This window comes from Mustela nivalis, assembly GCF_964662115.1.
Source record: "Mustela nivalis genome assembly, chromosome: 3".
NCBI classification, from domain to species: Eukaryota; Metazoa; Chordata; class Mammalia; order Carnivora; family Mustelidae; genus Mustela; species Mustela nivalis.
The window spans coordinates 104,007,453-104,033,809 of record NC_139022.1 but is presented as its reverse complement, the minus strand read 5'-3'; the positions used below and the strand labels follow the sequence as shown (position 1 = coordinate 104,033,809).

Genomic DNA, 26,357 nt, shown 5'->3' with positions numbered 1-26,357 from the left:
AGCCCTGCCATACTGGAGCCAGTAAAGCTGCATGCAGTCCAAACAGCAGGTTCCAGAAAGGCCAGGCACCAAGTAAGGAAGTCAGGCTGCTGTCTCTCAACTTGGAGCCCAAAAAGAGGAGACATTGCTCCTCAAGCAAACTGTGTCCTCTGGGCTGGTTTTTGGAGAGTCCAGCAGATAAGCAAGCATGTGATCATCCATGCTCCAGGAAGGCCTTTCTGAACAGGAGCAACAGTATAGACCTTCAGGCTATATTTTCACTCTTGGTCATTTTCATATTTTTCTATTATCAATCTTTTCAAAGGAAACTTTAAATGTAACTCTAGGGGCACCTGGGTGGCTCAGTGGGTTGGGCCTCTGCCATCGGCTCAGGTCATGATCTCAGGGTCCTGGGATCGAGTCCAGCATTGGGCTCTCTGCTCAGCAGGGAGCCTGCTTCCCCCACTCCCCCGCCCACCTCCTGCTTGTGATCTCTTGTCAAATAAATAAAATCTTTAAATGTAACTCCAGTATGGAAAAGAGAGTATGTGGAATTGCTTTTGACAGGCAGGAAGGGACCATCCCCTGCCTTTTTAAGGAAGCCCAGGGACCTGAGGAGAACATTAGAAAGCCTTCGGTCTTTCTGGATTTTCCAGTACATTTGGCAAAGGGAGATTTGGTGTGGATGGGTTTTGCCCTGCAATACCTACAACATTGCCCTGCAAATAGAGTCATCTGTATGTCACTGCTGGAGTGTTCTGTGAAGCTCTGGTGGGTGCTTGATAATACCAAGTAGCAATCCATAGGAGTGCATTTATGTATGAAGGGAAGGGAAGGGAAAAAGGGAAGTGGGGAAGGGAAGGGGGAAATTGTTTTATTAGTTATTCTTGCACATTTTTGCATTTCTATAAATTTTACAGCGAGTTTACAAAAAGTGATGGGATTTTTATTAGAATTGCATTAAATCTATAGATTGTTACAGGGTCTGATGAGTATTTAAGTGGGATTCCTTGCTTGTTCTTTTTTTAAATTATTTTTTTAGAGGTGTATTTATTTGAGAGAGTGAACAACTCCTGGGGGGCGGGTAGAGGGAGAGGGAAAGAATCTCAACCAAACTCAACGCAGAGCAAGAATCCCAACACAGGACTTGATCTCACAACCCCTAGATCACAACCTGAGCTGGAACCAGGAGTCAGATGCTCAACCAACTGTGCCACCCAGGCGCGCCTGCTTGCTCACTCTTACGTGCTGTTTAAGCTTTAATGACACAAGACAGCCTGCTCTTCGCTTGCGGTGTTGTGATTATTTCAGTTAAAGCGCAGATTATGATTCATTATAGTGGTGTCTTTTGAAGTCTGGCAGGAAAGGATTTGATGTGATTATACATCAAAACAGGTAGAAATGGCTGGGAAAAGACAATCAGAATGTTGAGGGGCTCATCAAGGAGATCAGCCACCATCATTCCCAACTTTTGTCGCCGTATCTCCCTTCTGAGCAGGTCATAGACGAGATCATATGCCATTAGCCAGCCTGCTCAGAGTTGTACAACTGTTGTGTAGTGGGCATGGTCAGATTGTTTCTCTAGATTTTCCTTAACTTCTCCTTGGCATAGCAGCCTCACATTTCTTTCTCCAAAAACTGCTTCAGAAACACACTCATGATCTGTCATGATAAAACAAACTGCTTCCTCCCCTTTGCGGTAGTGTCGTCGTGGGAGCTTCTCGTACTTGTTGACCCCTCTGCCCTTGGGCCCTTACATCTTCTCAGTTCACGCCCATGAACTGGTGGTCTATGGTCTGGATTGACAACCATGAATCTTTTGGTCTGAGACAGTGGTACCGACAGACTTCTACTGAAGTAGTGGGGTGCCAAGGAATCAGTTGTTGCTTGTATTCTCATCCTGTTTACTCCTTCCCATTAGTGACGTTCAGTCCCCTCCCTGTGCTCTTGACGGTCTTCAGAATAAAAGAAAGATTGCTTTTTACTCCCCAAACTAAAGTAGAAACACAGGTTATTCTGTTATCTTTCCCCCTCACAGTACATGAGATTACTTACTGAAGTCTGGTGCAACAGAACTGGGACTGTCACCTTAGTAAACGTTTGAAATTCCTTTTCGGTGACTTCTTTTCTTCTCACCAGCATGAGAAGTTCTTGATTATCTCCTCAGAGAAAAAGATCTTAACTCTTCAGTTTTGTAAACTCAACTCGCTGAGCCCCCGCACCACTCGAGCTGTCAGTCCTCTCAGCAGCTTGGGGCATTCTGGGAATGTGCAGGTTCCTGCACTGCTCTGGCCCTGCGGTCCATGCTCCTGGACCAGCAAACAGGAATGGAGATGTTGCATCGCAACAGCTGGCACCTCTGTTCTCTATTTCTTTGACCATAAACTCAATAAGGTCTATCAAATATGAAAGATGAAATGTCCCATAGGATCGCTTTATTTAGGAAGTCTCATGATGAAGCATACCTGTTAGTACTTTTTGTCCTGTCCTAATACTACTCATTTTTGTCCTTATCATACTTTCCTGTGTTATGTCATCTGGCTGTGGAAGAACAGAGCCAGCATCTCAGTTCAAGTGTGCCTGACTCCCATGTTGGTAGCAGGGATATGGGCCCTGGTTTTGCCCTGTTCTATTGTTGGTAATGGTATGTGTGGGAGAAGCCTTTATGTTCTCTGTTACTTAAGTGGGGTGGGTCCCACTCTCCTGTTATGTAGCATGGTCTTTACTGGAAAGAACCAAGCATGTCTGGATCTCCAGCTACCTGTACCTCAACTGTCAGCTTCTAGCACTACAGAGTTCACGTTAGGAAAGTGGCATGAACTTCTCCCATCTCTAGCACACACCCTGCCCTGTTCAGCCTCCTTGGCAACCTTGTTCGCTTCTGCATCTCCGTTTGGGAGGTGGAAGGAGGAAGATGGTCTTTTCACTTGACTATTCTATGACCATGGACAAAAAAATGCTGTCAGCTCCCCTACTTTTTTACTTTCCCTAGACTGAAAAACAGGACTGGAGGGAGCTGCCTCTGTAAAGTCACACTTGTCCCTAGAGAATTCAGTCCCTTTCCTGGGTTTCAGTGAACATGGCAACTGGACCTGCTGGAATTTTTAAGATTCAGTTGTGAGCTCATCACATTTGATTGGCTTTCCCCCCCCCCCCTTTAAGGTGTAAGGAGAAACACCTTACTCTTCAGTACTTAATCCTTGAAATGTGTACATTCCTTCCTCCCTGACCATCCTTTCATATTGTTTCATATCATGTTCTTCTGTGGACCTGTGTGTCTGCATTGTCTTAATGACAGCCAGAGACTCATCCCTACACATAGGAGGGTTTTCTTACTCTGTTACCCAAGGAAATAATCCCCCCTCTCTAGTTTCTAAGGGGTTTTACCAGCTAAAGCCCCGTGTATATGCTGCCTCCCTGGCCTGCTTCTCTGGGTTGTCTCTCCTTTTCCTTGAGCAGCTTTTGCTTTGCATGGACTGCCAGTGTCCCTGCTTTTGTCATCCTGTGACAGTTTGGGGCCACACAAACACCAGTCTGAATGTAGATTGACTGAAGGAGCCCATCCATGTACACACACCCAGAATAAGAAAATAGATTTCTGGTGGTTTCTTCTGTAAGAGGTCATCACATTGTGGCTTCTATGGAAGTCCTCTTCCCTGCTTCACTTTATGCAAGGGCCTGGGCCAAGCACATTATTTGCTTATGTTTTGTCAGTAAATCTAGGCTCTTAGATACTACCCCCCCCCACACACACACACCTCCATATTGCAATGAGAAGACTGGGACACAGGGAAGCTTTGACTTGTCCAGGGTCACAAAGCCAACCAGTGGCAGCATCAGGACTGGACCTTGGGATACTGCCCCTCTGGAGCCCATGTACTACTACTAGCCTTAGAGAACAAAGTCACCCTTCTTCCCCCCACCCCCAGGAGGTGCCTTGTTCTGGGCGAGCATACCCACCTGCCTGCCTGGGGACTGCCAAGTAAATACTGAGAAGGACCCTGAAATTCACTCTGCCTCCCAATTAGCTACTGAACCAGCTCACTTTGAAGTAGTAGACCCTAAACTGTCTTAGGGACACACACTGAAACAGGACAAGGACTAGATCCTGCCCTCCAACCCAGACCTTCAATTTCAAGGGAGAACAGGCCTTGAGAGAAGGGAGGCCTTTCACCCCTCTATACACAGCCACATTTCAATTCACAAGCAGCCAGGCTACTATCTGATTTGGTCAGCCTGATCCCCAAGGCAGTTTCATGTGCAATTCTGGCATCCAGGATGCTCTCAACTGTCCCAGTGCCTACAACCAACTCTGTCTCAGTTGCCCTGGCAGGTCTAGCCCAAGGATGGGGCCACAGGAGGTGGTGGCAGTGCAGTCCTACTTGTCAGAATGGCAGAATGCACCAAAATATGCTTGTATTTGTTGTTTATGAAAAAAAAACTTACCGTGTCTACTGTTTATAGGACTGGGGTGGGCAGGGCTAGCACACAAACTGGCTGATCCACAAGAGGTTTGGGGGCCAGGGAGACTGGGTCTTCTTACACCCTTGTCTTCTCTCTCCAAAGGCTCTGTCGGTTTTGTCTAGCAGCTGTCCCCTGACGTGGCAGCTGCATTCATGGAGATCTCAGAACACCCACCCACATGCAGGTTGGCACCTTCTCACCTTTTCCAGACCAAACCACATAAACACCTGGCACCTGATGCCTAAAGAACAATGGTGGGCTTCTTACTCAATTGGGTAGCAGTCAGTAGCTGCATGAGTTGAGGGGTGAACTGGCTGGCCAGCTCCCAGACTCTTGCTACTGGAGTGGGTATCTTGGAACACTGAAGCATGAGAGAGGGACGGGGCTTGGGAAACATGGCCTCATCTGACTGTTTCTCACAGTGCAGCCAGAGGTAAAGCCGCAGGAGCAGGAAGCATAAGGAACAGTGTGCAAAGTGGGCCAGGAGGCCTGGGGAAGGTGTTGAGCTCAGCCCAGCAAAGGCAGCTGCTGGTGGAAATGCCAGGCCAGACTGTGCTAGCATTGTGCCAGTGATGCCCGCTCCAAATCCCACCTGTGTGTGAAGGAATAGGAACGTGGAAGGCTCCTCATCCTGTCCTGCTTTTACCCTTCACGCCCCAGTGAAACTATGCCCCCTTGTTTGCCCCCACCATTTCTGGCCACCCGTCACCCATTTCTTACCCCTTCAGCATACGTACCTGGTACTCACAGGCTGCAAGAAGAGCAGGTAGCACAGTGGTACTGCCTTTAGAACCTCTCTCCTCATCCTCGTAGCCCCTTGTGCTGAGTATTAAATGATCCCACTGCACATGCACGCCAACGAAAGCTGAAGGGAGTCCTCCACAAGTCGTGTGCTCTCCTCTCTAACACTTGCATGGAAGGAACAGGATCCAACCCTATGGCTGTCTTGAGATTTTGCTTATTGCCATTAAATGCTTAAAGATCTGCCGCTCCCTACCTCTTGTCTGAGCAGGAGGAGGGTTGTTCAGGCATCCTCTGATACCTCCTGGAAGACTGGCTTTCTTCTGTTGGTCTTAGATTCTCAAGACTGGGCAAGGGCAGCAGAGCACAGACTAGTCAGCTCCTGCCTCTGGCAAAGCCATCACCTCTTGCTTCTTGCTCTTACTTCCTGGGGGCTCCTTTGGCCATGGTGGTCTTAGCCGTTGAGCAGTCCTGGGTGCCCGTCAGTGTTGTGGGCCGTGAGAGGCCAAGGGGCAGCCTTCTAGTTATTGGATCATAAAAGCCCCAGACATCAGAACTCTAGGAGGCCCCAGTCTTCTCCTTATTAGCTCTCTGTAGTTGGGACTGTGTACAGGTGGACACACAAATAGAAAGTAAATAGAATAGAATAGTAAGGCTGTAGCACCACTTCATAGCCTTAATAAATCATTTAAAATGTCTGAGCTGTTCAAGCGAAGGTTTCAGGTTCCAGGGTAGGGCTGACTGAGGTATTGGAGCCTGCAGCTGAGAAGCCCTCTGCTCACATTTCTGCAGGTCATCTCTGCCCTGGCCCTTCTGCTGCCTGGCGCCCACATGCCCACTGCTGCCCAGAAGCAGGTTTCCAAGTAGCGCCTGTAAACGGCATTGTCAGGCTTGTACACACAGTAGCCCCAGAATGTGGGGCTGCTCACTAGGGAGTCTGGCCGTCTGGGTTGTAGTGGGCTGATAACTATGGAGAAGACCCCAGGGCTTGGTAGGCAGGTAGTTGGGCACATAGGGGGCTGCATGCCTCTAGTTACCTAACATCTGTTGTCTCTCCTTCCAGCACAGAGGCAAGACAGGTTGGTGGGAACTTCTCCCAGGAGCTGCTTAGCTCCTTCCAGAGCTGCCCAGCACCCAAGACTAACCTAAGTCTTTCTGACCTAGTCTAGGTTTTTGGGTCACACCTGGGTGCACGTATACCCCTCCCTGCACATTCCCCCAGCTCCCTTCTCTCTCACACCACACATACACACACTATTTTGCACTTGCACGAACATGGCAAAGCTCTGAGTACCAGCCCCTCACTGAGGGTCATTGTCAAAAGGCTATCTGGGAATAAGCAAGACCTGCTGGTGAGGGGACCCTTGGAGCTAAGCCACCACTCAGCTTTGGTTTTCTGGGAACAGAGTCCCTCCTTGCATGTGGTAGAGCAGAGGTTTGAGTTTGATAGTATTGGCACTGAGACACCAGACACGAACTGGGAGGGCAGGTCTTTTGGCTGAGGTGGCTCTAAGCCCATCCCTAAGGCCCTATCTGTGTCCGGCAGGAGCTGAGCCCAAGCTGGCCACAGCGGGGCATTTGATCTCTAAGAAGGAGCTCCATCAGAGCCCCACCTGAAGGTAGGAACCTACCTCCCCTCCTCAGCAGACTGCTGACCTACCTGGAAGGGCAGTGCCTCTCCCACCCCCACTGTTCTTCTAGCCCCAGGGGTACAGGTCTGTGATTCATCAGGCTTACACAATTCACAACACCTACCATAGCACATACCCCACCCCAATGTCCATAATCCAATCACCCCATCCCTACCCCCCAAACCCCCCCAGCAAACCTGTTTGTTTCATGAGATTGAGTCTCTTATGGTTTATCTCCTTCCTGATCCCATCTACCTACTGGTAGGCAGTTTCATTTTTTGCCTCCTTATCCCCAGGACCCCCTGCCCTGCCTCTCAAATACCTCATTTTAGAGGGATCATATGATAATTGTTTTTCTCTGATTGACTTATCTTGATTAGCATAATACCCTCTAGTTCCATCCATGTCATTGCAAATGGCAAGAGTTTACTACTTTTGATGGCTGCATAGTATTCTGTTGTGTATATATACCACATCATCTTTATCCATTCATCTGTAGATGGACATCTAGGTTCTTTCCATAGTTTGGTTATTGTGGACATTGCTATCAACATTGGGGTGCACGTGCCCCTTTGGCTCACTACATTTGTATCTTTAGGGTAAATACCCAGTAGTGTGATTGCTGGGTAGCTCTATTTTCAACTTTTTGAGGAACCTCCATATTCTTTTCCAGAGTGGCTGCACCAGCCTGCATTCCCACCAACAGTGTAGGAGGGTTCCCCTTTCTCTGCATCCTCGCCAACACATGTCATTTCTTGACTTGTTAATTTTAGCCATTCTGACTGGTGTGAGATGGTATCTTACCGTGGTTTTGATTTGTATTTCCCTGATGCCGAGTGATGTGGAGCACTTTTTCATGTGTCTGTTGGCCATCTGGATGTCTTCTTTGCAGAAATGTCTGGTTCATGTCTTTTGTCCATTTCTTGATTGGATTATTTGTTCTTTGGGTGTTGAGTTTGATGAGTTTTTATAGATTTTGGATACTAACCCTTTATCTGATACGTCATTTGCAAACATCTTCACCCATTCTGTCAGCTGTCTTTTGGTTTTGTTGACTGTTTCCTTTGCTGGGAGAACTACAGACCAATATTCCCCACCCCTTTTAAAGTCTTTTATTTTGAAATAATTTTTAGATTCACAGAAGAGTTGCAGAGATACTAATTTCTCTATACTGTTCATCTTGCTTTCCCTAACGTTTAACATCTTGCATAACCATGGCGCTTGTCCCCCTTTATGCCCTTTTTGCTGGTGGAGGTCACTTGCCAGGAAGGCCTGGGTATGAATACGTGTGCTGGAGTCCTCTCTGCCACAGCAGGGATCCCACTGGGAAGGCAGTACTGCTGGGACTGCTTCCGGGCACATGAGTCCCCGGGCCTCAGGTAGACTGGGCTGCCTTCCAGCTGGCCAGTCAGCCAGGAGCATGTAGGAGGAGCTTGTGGACAGAATGACCTAGTGGGTGGGAGAGTAGGTGAGGAGCAGTGAGGACACCGGTGATGGGTGTGCTGGCGAAGAGGAGGCCGTGTTGCTCAGTGCAGCAGGTACCCTCTGGAGGTGTAGGACCCCAGATCCTACCGGTAGGCAGGCATCTAGGAACATAAAGTTGTATGCCATTCCACAACCCCATGGTGGGCCTGTGAGGCCTTCCTCAAGAGACTTCTCCTGGGCCAGTCACCTCTGCTTGGGGTGACACAAAAGCAAGGAAAACATACATCACTCCTACCTCCAGACCTACCCTTCCCACACCCTCTCTTCCACCCCCTACTTTTTCAGTAGTCTGCGGGTAGAGGTTTCTGTTGTCACCTAATGGAAAGAAAAAGGCCCTAAAGGCTCGGAAGATTTGGTACTGCAGGAAATAAGTGAGAGGGTTTCTAAGGTATGCAGAGAACTGACACCCCCCTACCCCCAAAACGAGTTTGACACAGCCTTTTGATTTGAAGTCTCCCATCCTATAGCCAGATGGACTATTTCTAATCCCTACCCTCCCCACCCCATAAGCACTGAGAGCAATGAGCTCCAAGTCCCCATTGCCCCAGGTTTCAGAGCCTGTCATGTGAAATAAGTCTTAGCAAGGACAGCAAGGAGAAAGGTGTTAAAGGAAGTTCTCCCACGGTTCCATGGTAAAATGGGAGGGAGGCACAGGGAGGAGAAGCAGTGTGGTATGGGTATCCTGATGCCTATACCACACGGTTGTGAAGACTGAGTGATATTATGTATAGGCTTTTGGCACAGGTTCTGGCACATTTGTGATCTCAACAAATGGTAGCTTAAGAGAGGCTGCGGGGCCTTTCGCATAGCAACCAGGGTGGGGTCTCAGACCTAGAGATGAAGCAGGCAGTTTCTACAGAGCGGGCAAGGGCCTTTCTGTCCCAGGGCAGCAGCGCCGGCCTTCTGGCAAGTAGAATACGGTAAGGGGGGCGCCTGGGTGGCTCAGTGGGTTAAGCCTCTGCCTTTGGCTCAGGTCATGATCTCAGGGTCCTGGGATCGAGCCCCGCATCAGGGTCCTGGGATCGAGCCCCGCATCAGGCTCTCTGCTCAGCAGTGAGCCTGCTTCCCCTTCTCTCTGCCTGCCTCTCTGCCTGCTTGTAATCTCTCTCTCTGAAAAAAAAAAGAATACAGTAAGGAATGATTCTTGGGTGTGTGCATTCTGTAGTGTTCTTCCTCTCCCTGTCTGAAGCTGCCTGCTGCAGGACGAAGGGAAGCTGGGGGCTGGGGTAGGTCTTTTGGCAGAAAGCAGCTGAAAGCCCTTGGGTAGGGCTTTCCTGTTGAGGTGGCCCCAGGGCTTTGGGCTGTGCATGCCTTTAATGGGTGCGGTGAGCCCTGCCTGGTCAGAGAATGGTCCTAGAGCACTTTCAGTCCTGTGGTCTTCCCAATGCCTCTTTTATCCCAGTTGGCCCTGGGCAAGTCTGGCTTGCCAAAGGCCTGGGTTCAGACCCTAAGCCTGCCTCTGGCTGGTTATGTATGCTTGAACAAGAGACTTAATCTCTTGAAGCTTTACATTTCTTACCTGTGAAATGAGTATGATGGTAGTATCTATGTTCAAGTGCTGCTGTTAGGACTAAATCAGGCAACTTATCAAGCTTCAGAATAAATGTCTTCTCTTTCACTAGGATTCCCTGGGACTGGGTCTTGTCTCCCAGACCTTAGAACAATTTTGCTTGCGTTGCTGAGTGGCGCCAAATGAAAGCAGACCGAGTTGAAAGCTGTGCCACAAGAAAAGGGAGGGGAGGTCTGTGGAGGGTGGCTGACACAGTGGGACAACTTGGAAAAGCTCACTACTAACCCAGAGTATTCTAGCTACTATACCAGGCTTCAGAGAGAGAAGTTGCCAAGAGAGGAGATATAAAAATAGATACACAAAAATAGAACTGAAAGAAGACTGCCATAGGACCAATTTAATTTGTAAGATTCATGTATTCATTAACTTTGAAAAACTTTAAAATCTTTACTGCTTATAAATGAGTTTAGCAGTGGTGGTGGCTTTCAGATTTTCTTAAAAGGGGCCACAGATCCTCTGAGACAGAGGTTGACCATCAGCCATTTTAAGTATGTGCTTACCGGAAGGAAGGCTGATGACGGCCACAAGTCAGCTGACTAGCAAAGGGAGGTTGGGGTCCTTCTTGGCCTGTGGATTTGTGTAGCACTCAAATTCCTTAATAGACCACTTATCCCTGACAGGGCTTAGATTTCCACCTCCATTCTGAGAAAAAGTCAGGGCGCCAGGCTCTAGCCATCCCCCTCGCTTGACCAGTGACCTGCCGCGCGTGTGCGGAAATTAAGAGGTTGGGGACACTGTGATAGTGTGCATTGCTCAAGTTTGACAAACCAGAATTCTTGGTTATTCTCTCAGGGCCTGTAGTTCCTTTTTAGGCGGCTTTGGAGGGTTGGTGTGGGGGGTAAGCTGGCCTAACTGTATCTGAGGAAATACCAGTAAGGTACAGGGCATAGTGCTGCCTGGTTTCTAAAGCAAGCAGGGCTCACCAACTCTGGCAGGCAAGAAGTGTCCATCACTATCTCTTTGGCTGCCTTAGTGTAAGGTCATTTTGTTGGTTCCCTAGTTACCTGTCCCTATGTGGGTAAAAGTCCTTAGGAGGAGAGAAAGTAGCTGAGGAGCTAAACCACCTTCTTCCAACACAGTGAAAGGCAGCACCCAGTCTGCCCAGTAGCTCTCACTGCTACAGCCCACCCGTGGTCTGGGAAGCACTGGCTCTGTAGGGCCTGGGCTTTGTCCAGTTCATTCTCATCCTCCCTCTCCTCCTCTCTCCAGTGTATGTGGTGGAAGACCAAAGACGGGATGACCTGGGCCCATCCACCTGCCTCACAGCCTGCTGGACTGCACTCTGTTGCTGCTGTCTCTGGGACATGCTCACCTGACCAGCCCGGCCTTCCTGTCCTGCCAGTTCTGCCACCACCTTCAACAGGTGTGCCTGCCCCATCTCTTCTGATTGCTGAAATAAATGAAAATGACTAGCTCTGCACAGACACTTCTACCTTCAACACAGTGGGATTCTAGATTAGCAGGGGTTGCACTGCTGTTTAATTCAGTGACTTTATCTTTTTAATGTTTAAAATCCATTTCTTATTGGCCTTTCACAAATGTGCTAAATGACTTATTTTTTTTGGCCAAAGGCTTAGTTATAAAATATATATTTATAATTTTAAAATTATACATTCAAGGTAGTGACATGATGTAATACCACTGAATGATTTCTCTGCTAACACCCTGTATGTTTCAATAAATTTGTCTAAACCTCAAATGCCTGAATAATTCCAGAGAGAACAGAAGCCCTGGAGCCACTGTCCACTATGACGAGGAGGGGGTCTATTTATGCTTTTATTCCACTGCAGGTGGGTGCTATGAGGAAGGCAGGTTCCACAGGGCCCTCACCAGACTAGCATTTTCTCTCTCATCCCACTCAGAGACAGGCTCACCAAGCTACGCTGAGCTAGGCCTTCTTTTCTGCTGCCCTCCCCACCCCCAGCCTTCATCTGCACACACAGGAGAGAGAAAGGCTGTCACAGTACAAGCCAGACAGCCCATCTCAGCTCTGGCCGCAGGGGGGCGCTGAGCCACCGTAACAGAGTCCGATTTCTCCCAGCCGGAGAGGCTGGCGGACAGCTCTCTGCCTGCCCACTTTCACTCTGAAGTGCTGATGTGCTCAGCAGTTCCCTACCAGTTTTCTTTAAAACAAAACCTTATTTTATCCATCACCTGATTCTGTGGAGTAAATGGTCCCACAAGAGCTGATCTCAAGCTACCAACATAATGTCCTGAACGCAGAGTTGGGGAAAAAAAGCGCAGGAGTGCACCATTATGTAGTATTTCCATCCAGATACAATAGACTGTCAACATCAAAAACACAGATAATGGCCAGATTTAGTAATTAGGAAGGGATAAGTTCTGCTTATTTATTATTTTAAATATAATTTAATTGTATATTTACCTAATTTTTAATGACAGTTGTGTTTCACACCTGGCTTAAAACAAAATTCTAACACCTGTTTTAATAATTGGCTCTCACCAGCCAGTACAACAAGCCAGCTCCTGCACACCACTGCCCCTAAGCCTCTAGGAGCCTTAGGATTGCAGTGTCCACGTGACACTGGCCAAAGGGTTAGAGTGCCACAGAGGTGCTGCTGGTTTATTACTGCATTTTCTTCAGGAACATTTGTGAGGAAGTAAGAGGGAATCTTTAGGCACACTGCCACCAAAGTTACTTAAATTCAGCTATGCCCTGGTCTCCCTCCTTCCTAATCTGCGTGGAGGCTCAGAAGGTGAGGGATTTATTTACTCAAAAGAAAAGAAAGGGGAAAAAGAACAGGAAAGGCTCCAATAAAGAAGGAACAGAGCCAAAGCTCTGGAAGAAAACAGGACAGGAAGGAGCTGAGGTTGAAAGCTTCTGCTTCTCGGGTCCTTGGTTTTCATCCTTCAGCTTGAGAAAGGCAGACTTACTAGAGTGGCTGGGGGAACAGATGCCATTTATTGGTCTAAGCAGTGTAACGAGTAATAGGCTTGGACAGAGCTCCCCTGTCTGTCCTGGCTCCCATCTTCCCTCTCCTGGGAGTTGGTGATTCACCCCTAGGGGAGAACAGTGTTCTGGGTAGGGGTGGCAGAGAGCCAGGATAAAAAATACAGAGCTGGGATCTGAAAGGGAATCAGGGTGAAGTAGAAAATATAGGGTTACCAGATCATCCAAATAAAAAGTCCGTCAGGGTAGAAGAGAGGCTGTTTCCCCACATGGGCCCCTCTGCCCTTGCCAGGAATGGGAGGGGGCAGGAAGCTTCTGCTAGAGATTTCCTACTGTGCCCTTCGTGCCATTAGCATCTCCCGGATGTTGTCTTCAGCTTCCTTCACACTCCGCTCTAGGTAGGATTTCTTCTGCTGCAGTATGAGAAAGAAATCAAGAGTTAGGAGGTATGGGCCGGTTTGGCAAATGTAGCATTTACAGTCAATGGTAATGGCTTCTCCTTAGTGTCCACCTCTCTGACACTGGCCAAAGGGTTAAACAGCCATGGAGGTGCTGCTGGTTTAGTGACTTCCAATAGTGTATTGTCTCTTGGGGGCCAGGTACACACACACCTGCCCAGAGTGCTCTTCTCATCCCACCCACAGGCCTAAGTGGGGAGGAAGAGGTTATTTGGTGCAGGAAGCAGAAGTTCTCTATGGAAGGCAGCTGTGCTCTTCCCCCAGGAGGAAGTGGACTCAAAACAGGCGTCTCAGTACATGAAGTTATACCAGACAGACAAAGGCCAGGAAATTCCAGGACAAAGCTCTGGCCCCCTAACAGACAGTCTCTCAAGGTTTTCCATGGCCTGGGCCAGGCGCCTGTAGCCGCCACTGCTGCGGAATGGACAGGGTACCAGAGGGTTCCGCTCTGTCCAGTGAGAGGACAGGCTGCATGAGTGCTAAGAAGTTGTAACATGTCTCACCGAGGCAGATGAGTCAGCTGAAATCTGCTTTTCTAATGAAACCGCTGCCTGCCAGGAATCCAGGACAGTGACACACTGAGTAAAACAGACCTTTTGGAAGTTTACCTCCTACCCCATCTGGGTCCTAAATTAAAAATCTCAACTTAGACAAAGAACTTTAACTACTTTCAGGAGCCACATCTGGGCCAGGATTACAAAAGATTAGTCAAAGGAAATGATGTCTGTATTTGCCCTGTGGTCACCCCAAAAATATGGTGGCTTCACCACTGGTCCCTGCCCTGAGAACAGAGTTGTGGCTGCATTCCCACTTAAGAGACATGAAATGAGGCTCCTTTTTTGAGGAATATTCAATAGTCCCCTTTCTAAGGGTCCATGTGGCTGGGCCACACACTACAGCCAGGCAGCCACGCAAAGCCTAGAGCGCTGGGCAACCCAGCAGGAAGCAGTGCCCTTCTCACTCACCCCACCCTAGCAGCTGTGGATTCACTGTGACCACGAAAGTGCCCAGATGACCTGGGAGAACCAGGGCAATACTGGGCCAGAGAACAGGTGAGCAGTCTGGCCTGACAGGCTCTCCTTGGGAACTGATCCCCAATCAAACCACTGAGGCAGGAATACTGAAATGAAGGCCTCAAGGTCTCTGGTATTCTACAGATCCCTGTGGCTACCTTCTCAGAACCACTCTCTGCCCAGATTTTTTTTTTTTTCCTTCAAGATTTTATTTGACACAGAAAGAGAGTGAGAGAGAGAATATGAGCTGAGGGGAGATGGAAATGCAGACTCCCTGCTGAGCAGGGAGCCCGAGATTATGACCTGGGCTGAAGGCAGACTCTTTAACCCTCTGAGCCACCCAGGTGCTCCCAGATATTTATTAAATGATACATTTAGAGATGTTTTCCTGTTGGCACCAATGCTGTGCCATCTTTATCAGTTCTTGTGTGAACTTCTGATTCCTGTTAGTTGTCTCCTAACTTCAAATTTCCTGATACCTCTTTACTCATCTCCCATCTGTCCAACTTGCACACAATTCCAGTCCAACCTGTAAACAACAGGAGCCCCATAAAAACTCACAGTGGCTGCAAATGTATACTGTTGCTAAGGAATTTATTACATTGCTACACCTGATACAGGCCTATCCTTGTGCTATCAGAATGGTAATTTAAACTTCCTTTGATAAACAACCCCTAGACTTTACATGTGGTAACTTAAAGAGGGAAATACTAGTAACTCCTGACACACCACTGAAGAATGTCCATATACTGGGTGTTGCACAGGAGGGGAGCAGCAGCTAAACAAGTGGCATGTACTGTCTGAGCACCTTCCCAGCCCCCTGGGAATGGGAGGAAAAGGCCAATGGGGCAAGCAGGGCTGGGCTCCCACAGGGTCAGTGGGTGCTCAGGACCAGGTCCTTTGCATTCCATCTCTGCCAACTTACTGCCCCAGATGTCAAAACTGCAAACTTGGAGCATCAGCTGGAGCTTTTCTACCTACTGCACATGCCTCTGGACAGTCAAATTCGGGTTATAATTCTTACTTTAAAATTCATCATTCTGTGTCTCTTCTATCTTCCAGTTTCAGTTTTATGGGTTTGTTTTTTTCCATGATTTTTATCACTGCATAACCTAGAGTCTTCAAGTTTGAAAAAATAATGCAAAATAAACCTATCTTTAATTACCTAATGTAAATTTATTGCACATTCAAATTTTCATTTCATCGTAACAGCTGGGTCATCCCTAGCACAGAGGGACCTGTTTTCTAACTTTTTCAGTTGTTCCTGCCTTGATCCTCAAACATACCTAAGTCAAAAAGATCTTCATAATCAAACCTGAATCAATATTCGTGATGTGCGTTGAACTGTCTCACAAAAAGATATTGTCCTAACCCCCTCCTACCTGTGAATGTGGCCTTATTTGGAAATAGGGTCTTTGCAGAGGTAACCAAGTTAAAATGAGGTCATGCTGAGTTAGGAAGGGCCTTAAATCTAATGATTAGTGTCCTCATAAGGCCACATGAAGACAAAAGGGACACAGAGACAGAATGCCAACCCTAGATGGGAGGAAGAAAGGGAACGATGCATCTACAGGCAAATGAACACCAAGAATGGTCAGCAACCATCAGAAGCCAGGAAGAGGAAACTGAAGGATTTTTTGCCCCAGAGGCTTCAGAGGTAGTGTGGCCCCATAACACCTTGATTTTGGACTTCTAGCTTCTACAACTTGTGAGAGGATAATTTTCTGTTGTTTAAAACCAACCGGTTTGTAGTAATTTGTTTGCAAGCCTAGGAAACCATGAAATGAGGGATGTCCCGTCCCAGAGACAGAATCTACCCCAAATTTCTTCTGTAGCCACAGCTTCTGACCACATTGAATCATAGAGGTCTGGCTAAGGATCCCTATTAAGTTAGTACACTGAGACCTGTACTTCTCCCAAGAAAATTATGCTAGAAGTGATCCAAATACAAAGAAGATTGTCAAAATGTAGAAAATTAAGGAACTGATGATTAAATCAAAATTTTTTCTTCTATTTCCACACTTTCTTCCTAAAACTACCAGTCAAATCAGAAATTCTGTAGACCCATCTTCCCCATTTCTGTAAATGACAACTCCATTCTTACAAATGCTCAAAACCTTTGGTGTCATCTTTGAATCTTTCTTCTTTCACATCTGACATCCAATCAACCAACAAATCCTATGAGCACTACTTCAAAGGGTATCCAGAATCTGACCTTAATGTATAGCCTCCTAAGTGGTCTCCTATCTTCTTCCCTTTGATGTACATTAGTTTCTTCTCCAGGCAGTGCTCAGAGTTCTCTGTGAACACTTAAAACCCTCCAGTGGCTTCCAGTTTCAAAATGAAAGGCAAAAAGTCTTTTTGCAAAGCCATGTTTAGTCTCGTTCTCAGTGGACTCTGACCTCAACTCCCTCTCAACCACTCAGCTCTGGCCACACTGGCCTGCACCTCCAACTCTGTGCTGCTCCTCCCCCACCCCCTACCCCCAACCCAGCGGCCAAGTTCTTGCGTGGGTTCTGCCCTTTGGCTCTGTTAGGAACTCTCTCCCTCACATATCCACGGTACTAGCTCCCTTACTTCCTTCAGACCTTTCTCAAATGCCACCTCACTGGGAATGGCCTTTAATACCCAGCAGCTCTGTGTTCCCTCTTCTCCCCACAATGTGCCTGCACCGCATCTGCCAGCACTGAGAGCAGCAACATCGGGCCTTCTTCCCTTACAAGAAAGAAAAGTCCTCAAGGGCAAGACTTTGTTCTGTTTGCTGATACCCCAGTGTCTAGAAAAATAGCTGGTACAGGAGAGGAACTCAATACCAGTTCAATAAAGTGCCTTTGTGATGGGAAATGACTTACTGCTATACTTGTATCCACACTGCTTTTTAGTTCCCCTCACAACATGAGTGAATGAGGAACACCAACAGAGCACCCAAAGACAGAAAATGACCATCTCCTTCAAGATGATTTGCAGTTTGGGGCAATGCCTCCTAACCTCTGCTCCAGGTAGACATGGATCTAAAACTGAACCCTTACTGATATGATGTCCCTCGGAAAATCAGAGGCTTGCTTCCACAAACGGAACAGGTCCTAAGGGTCAAGCCCTTTATTAGATCAACTTGTAAAACTGTAAAACAAACTATCCCAATTTCCCACGTGTGGGAAATCCTTGAGAAAATGCTCAGAGCTTGGCCAGGACTGCTGTGAGCTACAAGGGGATTATGACTGCTGTGTAAACTCCAGGAGGATTGTCAAACCGACACCTTCCAGCAGGAGTCCCACGAAAACATTTGCTGGCCTCACTGCAGCATTTTTCTGTCTTGCTGAATAATGTCCCTCAGAAGCTTTCCCCTAGGAAATTCTCCAGTGAAATCAAACCACAGAGCTCTGGGTGCAGCGACAATTCCTGCGAGCCTTGTTCTGGAGTGAAATGCTGAGATTTCCTGTGAGGCTCAGCACGGCCAGGGAAAGGGCATTGCTGCAGTTATTGCTCATCAGCCTGATGTTCTCTCTGGGAGGCAGGCTGAGGGGCCAGTGTTCCCTTTATGACCTCCCATGAAGGAAAGAGGCTCAAGTCTCTAGAACTTTTCTGACATGACATAATCTCTCAAACAGACCGCTGAGGTAATTTGTCTTGTGTTGCTATCTGTATAGACTTTTTTCCTTGAGGCCTTTCTTTTCCTCTCTCTTTCTCTCTCTCTCTCTCTCGCATATTTTTCCTGTTTGCCGTTTCTTAGAGTATAGAAAGTTTTCCTCTCTCATCCTCTATTTCCCCATTAGTAAAATGAGGATTTGGACAATACCAGTATCCTCACTCCCCATTATTATTCTTTAGACACAGAGCTTTTTCTTGTCTGTGAACTCTTGTTCACAAATAGAAAGAAATGAACTCTTGTCTCAAATACAAAACAAGTAAAACAGGTAAAATAGAGCTGAGGGAAGGGATGGGAAGACACAGTGGATAAAAAAAATTTCTGGCTTGTCCCATGCCTCCAATCCAGGCTACCGGGGTAGCAGAAATGGGCATCTTGATTCCTTTCTGCCCTTGAATGTTCTGTGAGATTTGTGCTCAGAGACCCTCTGCTGAGTCCCATGTTTCAGATCTCAACTTTGACCTATGCTGGCCACACACTTCTTCTCCCTTATGTTGAATCCATGGCTGCTAACTTCTGCAGACCACTGCCAACTTCAAGCTCTACTATTAATCAGAATATGTGAAGCAAAGGCCACCTTCTCACTGTTGCTGCCTTGGCTCCCAAATTAAAAACCCAGAGCTGCAGTGATTCTCATGCTCTCTCACTTTGTAGAACTCAAAAATGGCCAGAGGATGCCAGATGCCCACACTAAGGAAGTTTAGCAAGAGGCCAAGAATTCACCGAAGGCTGAGAAGGCATGTCTTAGCAGACGGGGATAAAATGTGGTGAAGGCACAAAGAAAAAGGAGGAAGAGAAAGTAAGAAAGGGATAGAGGGGTCACAATCAGAGAACTGAGGAAGGGAAATGAGACCAAGATGGCCGCACTGCAGCAAGCAGAAGCAGTGCAGAGCTCTGAAAGTGCAAGTAGAAGGGTGAGGCACTCACCAGGGGCAGGAAAGACAGACCGCGCCTGACTGGGAACCGAAAGCTAAGAGACTGATCCATAGACACACGGCTACTTGGGAACTCATCAGGGGGCATCCACTTCACCATTAAGGATACAACTAGGTGGGAGGGCACCTGGGTGGCTCAGATGGTTAAGCATCTGCCTTTAGTTCAGGTCGTGGTCCCAGGGTTCTGGGATCAAGCCCAAAGTGAGGCTCCCAGCTCAGCAGGGAGCCTACTTCTCCCTCTCCCTTGACGGCTCCCCCTGCTTATGCTCTCTCACTCTCTGTCAAATAAATAAAAATCTTAAAAAAAAAAAAAAAGATACAACTAGGCAATAAAGGAACTTGTGAACTATAACACAAGGTTGGGAGATAAACTCAAAGAATGAGAAAGCAGTTTTAGGCATGGAACAGGAGAATCTAAGAGAGATCTAAGGAGTTACTGTCTCTGCAACTTTAAGAAACTGCTTTCAAAAATTCCTCTGCTAAAAGATGTGGTTTTGGTTTTGCTGGACACTGCCCTTATTTTTCTCCTAGGTGTTCTCTTACCTGCAAACAGACTCTGACACTACTACCAAGTGGGATCAGACTTCCAAATCCCACCTGTGACTGCATCCTCAGTCTGCCCAAGAAAAATCTCTACACGATTTGACATCTTGTGGCAGAAATACACTGGGGGAGGGGTTGGGGAGAGAAGGAATCCTATTTCCTCCGCTTAGTCCCCCTAGGGTTTGGGTGATCAATACCAGTGTCACCCTCCCTAAAGCATGAGCTCCATTTAAATCCCAGATAAAGCCCAGCCCATCAGACAATCCAGGAAAGGAAGTAGAAAACTCCAGGTAAGCGCAGAGCCAGCAGAAGGGACAGGTGTTCCAAGGCACATGGCGTTGAGCAGGCTACATCCAAAGCATCATTATATTTTGGGCCACCAGGCTTAAAAAAGTTGAGACCAGCCAGTAAATCGTTTCAAGTGATAAGCAGCTGACGTGGGTAGAAATATGTGGCTCAGAAAATATTACGAGAAGGAACTTGACCACTGCCTTAAATATCTAAAGCAATGGCTCTTAAAATGAGGCTCCTGGAATTTTTTTCAGGATCAGCGAACTTGTGAGAAAAGCATAATCTCAGGCCTCAACTCAGACCCACTGAATCAGAAATTCTAGGGATGGGGCCTAGCAATCTGTGTTTTCACAGCCCTCCAAGTGATTCTGAGGCACACTTTTTGAGAACCACTATTCAAAATGAGAATTGGCAAACTGGATTTTTTTCTATAAAGAGCCAGTCAATATCTTAGGCTTTGTGGGGATGTCTCTGTCACAACTACTCAACCTTGCCATCATAGCATAAAAGCTGCTGCAGACAATGTGTAAACTAATGGGTGTGGTGTAAATGAATGGGGATAACTATGTCAACACAAAAACAAGCAGCAAGGTGGGTCTGGCCAGCAGGATACATAGTCTGTCAACCTCTGTTCTTAAAAAAAGTAAAAAGTCTTAAAAGCACCAATTCCAGCAGGCAGAGATTTCAGAGATTTTTAACTTGCAATGAAAGCTACTTAATAAAAGCCCAAATTTCCACCCATCCTTCTTACATTTGTTCATTCAGCCCAGGCAAAACCATTTTCTCTGTTTCCCTCCAAAACTCTGGTCCTTGAAGTTTGTGGCATCATGCCTTAGCAGCTCTCCCCCTCCTGCTGCCACAATCTACAATATCCCGAGTCCTGTCCCTCATTCACTGATGGCTCACGGTCTTCTCTCCACCACAGCTGTACCGCTCAAGGTGACTCCAACAAGAATGTAGATGATCCTTTCAATATCACGATATTCCCTCCCCTCACCATTTTTATTTCACCCCACCTCAGCCACCGACCCATACCTCAGTCACACCCGAGGCACCATGTCAATACCACCAAATGCACCACCTCTGAAATCTCAGGTTCACCACCACTGCATATTTTTCAGGTTGCTTTACCTGATAACTCTCAACTCTAGCACTTCTTCAACCTCATCTCGATGAAAAAGTTTCTTTTTTTTTTTTTTTTTAAGATTTTGTTATTTATTTATTTATTTATTTATTTGAGATAAAATGAGAGCTAGAGAAAGAGAGCACAGACAGGGCGGGGGAGGAGAGAAAGAGAGAGAGACAAGCAGACCTCCACTGAGAAGGGAGGCCAACATGGGACTTGATCCCAGGACACCAGGACCATGACCTGGGCCGAAGGCAGACGCTTAGCTGACTGAGCCACCAGGTGCCCCTTAATGACATGTTGTTCATTATACATTATGCTTGCTTCCACGGCTTTCCCCTCCTACCTATCCTACCTGGCTGGGCTCCCAAAGTCCATCCTTTATGTATTAATCCCTTACAAATATCCTTTTTTTCTTTGCCCTATTCTCCCTCTGTTGCACTTGCCTGGCAAAAATGCCAACCCAAGTTAAACCCAACCACCTGCCTACTCCATGCTTTGTACCTAAATGTTGTTAGAAAAGAACACTTAAATGTATGGAATGGTTTCACTTTAAATTCAGGACCATAAATCTCAAACAGGCACTCAACATAGCCCTAGTATTCTATTAAACTTCTTTAATAAGTTCATTTGTGTGTTCTCCAAAATAACTATTTCATATTTTATCTGGTCTCAAATCTCCTATACTCTCTCAGGTCACTGAGAAAATACAAGCAATTTCATGAGAACTGCCTCTTCTACCCACAACCAAATCCACTACCTGACCCACAACTATGCAGATACTCTTCTCTCTCTAGTGTTAAAATGGATGGTATCCCCGCTTCTGTCAAAACACAGCCCTTCCGGGGCACCTGGGTGGCTCAGTGGGTTAAGCCGCTGCCTTCGGCTCAGGTCATGATCTCAGGGTCCTGGGATCGAGTCCCGCATCGGGCTCTCTGCTCAGCAGGGAGCCGCTTCCTTCTCTCTCTCTCTGCCTGCCTCTCAGTGTACTTGTAATTTCTCTCTGTCAAATAAATAAATAAAATCTTTAAAAAAAAAAAAAAACCACAGCCCTTCCACTTAGGCACTGATTCCATCTCCACTCATCCTCTCAAAACTTTCACTGTTGCAGTCAGCCTTTGTCTTTTTTTCTAATTTTCAATTTCTCTTTCTCTATAAAATCTTTCTTGTTGAGGCAAATCATTTAAAAATCCCTTCTTTTGTGGGGCGCCTAGGTGGCTCAGTGGGTTAAAGCCTCTGCCTTCAGCTCAGGTCATGATCCCAGGGTTCTGGGATCGAGCCCCGCATCGGGCTCTCTGCTCAGTGGGGAGCCTCCTTCCTCCTCTCTCTCTGCCTGCCTCTCTGCCTAGTTGTGATCTTGGTCTGTCAAATAAATAAATAAAATCTTAAAAAAAAAAAAACAAAAAACTTTCATGTCTTCACATTCCCTGCAGGTACTCTCCCCTTCTCTCCTTCCCTTCTTAGCATGATTTCTTAAACCAATTGTTTTTAGCAGCTCCCTCTTCACTCCTTACCTCCCATTTGCTCCCCAGATGTCTCCAATCTCCAATTACTATTTTGCTTATTTTTAAGATTTTATTTATTTATTTGAGAGACAGCACACGAGAGAGAGAGAGAGAGAGAGAGAGAGAAAGAGAGAGAGCGCGCGCACAAAGGTGGGGGTTTGGGAAGGGCAGGGGTAGAGTAGAGGGAGAAGCAGGCTCCCTACCTGGAGCCAGACAAGGGGCTCGATCCTAGGACTCCAGGATCATGAACTGAGCCAAAGGCAGACACTTATAGAGCAGAGGAATCTGTTACAGTCTTCTTATACCTCTATGACTCTTTTGGCCAAATACTGTCTCTACAAGTCTTCCAGATGAGCAAATAAAGTTTTACTATGTGTCTTTGGTTTATTCTAGTCTTGTAAGAGCTAGAGAATCCAATCAATATTGTGTACTGTGGAGTTTGGCCTGCAGGCATGATAAAGAGCTAGGTGGAAAAGGGTGTGCCTTCTCAAAGAGGAAGTAAGGCAACACCTCACATTCTTGGATGTGGAGGTGCACCTGACTCAACTGTGAGCACAGGACTAGGAGGGAGGTACATGAGGCAAGCACCTGAAATCACTTCAATACTATCTTGCTCCAAGCAAATCAAGAATTTCAATTTTCTTACAACTCAATTAACAAAAGATGAAGAATACGATTAAAAGATGGGAAAATGATTTGAATAGACATTTCTCCAAAAAAGATATGTGAATGTCCAATAAGCACACGAAAAGATGTTCAACAATTTTAGTCCTTAGCGAAATGCAAATAAAAACCACCACGAGGGTTGCCTGGGTGGCTGGATTGGTTGAGTGTCCAACTCTTGGTTTCGGTTCAGGTCATGATCCTGGCTCTTGAGATCATCCCCTCATGAGCTCAGCACACAGGACAAGTGACAGAGTCTGCCAGAGATTCATTCCCCGGCCCCCTTTCCCTCTACTCCACCTCACTCCACCCTCGCTTGCACATGAGTTCTCTCCCAAATAAATACCCTCCCCATTTTTTTTTTTTAAAGCACAATGAGATACTACTTTCTACCCACCAGGATGACTATATATTATCAAAACCAGAAAATAAGTGTCGGCAAAGATGTGGAGATATTAGAACTCCCATATACTGGGGCACCTGGGTAGCTCAGTTGTTAAGCATCTGCCCGCGGCTCAGGTCATGATCCCGGGGTCCTGGGATGGAGCCCCACATCCCTGCTTGGCAGGAAGCCTGCTTCTCCCTCTTCCACTCCCTCTGCTTGTGTTCCCTCTCCAGCTGTCTCTCTGTCAAACAAATACATAAAATCTTTAAAAAAAAAAAAAAAAAAAAGAACTCCTATATTGTTGGTGGGAATGTAAAATGATGCTGCTGCTGTGGAAAAGTTTGGCAGTAACTTAAGTTAAAAGATAAAACTGCCACATGACCCAGCAATTCCACTCCTGTGTATATACTCAAGAGAAATCAAAACAGGTGTCCAAACAAACACTTTTGTATTTGAACTGTATGTTCGTAACAGCATTATTCATAATAGCCCCAAACTGCAAACAACCCAAATGCCCATCAACTGAGAAAATGTGATCTACCATTCAAGGGAATACTGTTCAGCCATAAAAAGGAATGTAGTTCTGATGCATGCTACAACATGGATGAACCTTGAGAAGATGGAGCTAAATGAGAGAAGCCAGATACTAAAATCCACACGCTGTATGATCCATTTATATGAACATCAGAACAGACAAAACTATACAGACAACAAATTAAAGACTGCCTGGTGCTGGGAGAGAGAGAAAATGGCCAGTGACTACTTAATGCATAAGGGTTTCTTTTGGGGGGGGGGGGGATAAAAGTGTTCTAGAATCAGACAGTGGAGATGGCTGCACAACACTACGAATTTTATGTTACATAAACTTCACCTCAATTAAAAATAAAAAAGAATTCCTAATCTTCTCAAAATGCTGTACCACAAGGAGAAAAGAGAGAACATGAAAGCCCTGTGTTTAAAAACAGGCGTGGTGGGGTGCCTGGGTAGCTCAGTGGGTTAAAGCCTCTGCCTTCGGCTCAGGTCCCAGGGTCCTGGGATCGAGCCCCGCATAAGGCTCTCTGCTCGTCAGGGAGCCTGCTTTCCCCTTCTCTCTCTGTCTGCCTCTCTGCCTACTTGTGATCTCTGTCTGTCAAATAAATAAATAAATAAAATTAAAATAAAATAAAATAAAATCAGGCATGGTGGGGCACCTGGGTGGCGCAGGCAGTTAAGCATCAACTTTTGGTTTCAGCTCAGGTCGTGAGATCCAGTCCCATATCAAGCCCTGTGTTGGGCTCTGCACTCAGCACAGAGTCTGCCTGAGATTCTTTCTCCCTCTCCCTCTGCCCCTCCTGCTCATTCCCTCTCTCTCTCTAAAATAACTAAATTTGGGGTGCCTGGGTGGCTCAGTGGGTTAAAGCCTCTGCCTTCAGCTCAGGTCATGATCCCAGGGTCCTTGGATTGAGCCCTGCATCAGGCTCTCTGCTTAGCAGGGAGCCTGCTTCCCTCCCTCTCTCTCTGCCTGCCTCTCTAATTGTGATCTCTGTCAAATAAGTAAATAAAATCTTTAAAAATAAAATAAAATAAAATAACTAAACTTAAAAACAGGCATGGCCAGGCAAGCTCCAAATGAATTATTTTCACAGCAAATCAGTCTTTGCTCCACTCAAAAACTCAGAAAATTACACACAAACTGACCAATGTAAAATAAAGTGGCGTATTAATTTCTGAAAACTAACTTAAATGTTTCAGTGTAAGCACTACACATATAGATTAATGAGTTAATTAGGTACTCTGAGAGAGCCAATGAACAAACAAGGGTAAGGAAATTTCTATGTGATCACACTACTACTTTCCAATCGAGGAACATATTTATACAACTAAAAAAATAGAGATACGGCAACCGGAAACCCGTAAAAGGAATGGGAGACAGTGAAAACAAGAGCTCAAAGCCACCACAAGCACAGATTCATGACTCATGGGCACCTCCTCTGCTGATTTGTCTAGGTCAGCAGAGGGCAGAACTGGAGAACTACAAATACACGCCAGTATCAAAGAGTTATTTATAAAGCTTTTCCAAAAGACTGGCTTTCTTTTCATTAAGAAAGACAAAAGGAGGAATTACTACTGTTCTCAAACTCCAAGCTAAACCTCTAGGTCAGGCAAGCAAACTAGGCTCTTTGCTCACATTGCTCACCGTGTTCTGAAGGGCACCAGCAGGTCAGCTCCCATCACCCAGTGACACTTCTCCATCCGGGGTGATGCAGAAGCTCATACCATGATGAAATGACTCTACAGACCAGACGTCACAGCTGCCACTTGTCCCAACTCTACACACACCCAAGTTACCATGGAACTCGTACAAACAGAATGGAGTTTAATATGCTATTAGATCTGATCTAAGTAGCTGACATAACACCAATTAAACTTATAATGACACTGGAATAGTAAAAGAGCACTTGGCACACTTCTCTTTGCAAACATGATTCAAGGGGTGGTATTCACTTTGCCCTTTCTTCAATTTCCAGATGCTAGGTCACTTAGAAACCACTTAAAATATTTTAACTCAAAGAAACGATGTTAAGCGGGTTTACGATTTCCTTAGAAAAGGACCATTAACTTTTTAGAAGGCCCAGCTACTAGGAATATCCAACTGTAGTACAGGAACCCCCATTTCTTTCAGAGTAAAGGTGAGTATCGTGTTTGGAATCTAGAAACCTGGGTTCCCACTCAGGTTTCCCTGACCGATTCTGGTTCTGGCTCTACAAAGGATACTTGATTTCCATTTTTAAAACACAGGCACACGGGTTGCCTGGGTGGCCCAGTCATTAGATGTCTGCCTTTAGCTCAGGTCATGGTCCCAGGGTCCTGACATCGGGCTCCAAGTTGAGCTCCTTGCTCAGCAGGGGGCCTCCTTCACCCTCTCCCACTCCCCCAGTTTATGTTGCCTCTCTCACGGTCATGTAAATGAATAAAAGCTTTAAAATTTTTTTTTAATTTTTAAAAATGGGCAGATGCCATGAAATTTATGA

At 46.4% G+C, this 26,357-nt stretch overlaps 2 protein-coding genes and 1 long non-coding RNA gene across 5 annotated transcripts in view; 1 reads left to right on the top strand and 2 right to left on the bottom strand.

Annotated features, from left to right (window-relative positions):
- Positions 1–11,569, top strand: part of CYSTM1 (cysteine rich transmembrane module containing 1) — a 60,182-nt gene extending 48,613 nt beyond the window's left edge. For all 3 annotated transcript variants that reach the window (XM_082725463.1, XM_082725464.1, XM_082725465.1), the window contains exon 3: positions 11,080–11,569. In XM_082725463.1, coding sequence (XP_082581589.1) covers positions 11,080–11,186 — 107 coding nt within the window. In that variant the 3' untranslated portion in view covers positions 11,187–11,569. The remainder of the gene's footprint in view (positions 1–11,079) is intronic.
- Positions 837–6,802, bottom strand: LOC309862077. The gene is made up of 2 exons (XR_014310300.1): positions 5,181–6,802; positions 837–1,934 (listed from the first exon to the last, which is right to left on the bottom strand). It is a non-coding gene; the product is annotated as an uncharacterized lncRNA (long non-coding RNA).
- Positions 11,570–12,774: 1,205 nt separating the features above from the next.
- PFDN1 (prefoldin subunit 1) overlaps positions 12,775–26,357 on the bottom strand; it is a 67,281-nt gene continuing 53,698 nt past the window's right edge. Inside the window, exon 4 of the mRNA XM_082725461.1 lies at positions 12,775–13,194. Coding sequence (XP_082581587.1) covers positions 13,111–13,194 — 84 coding nt within the window. The 3' untranslated portion in view covers positions 12,775–13,110. The remainder of the gene's footprint in view (positions 13,195–26,357) is intronic.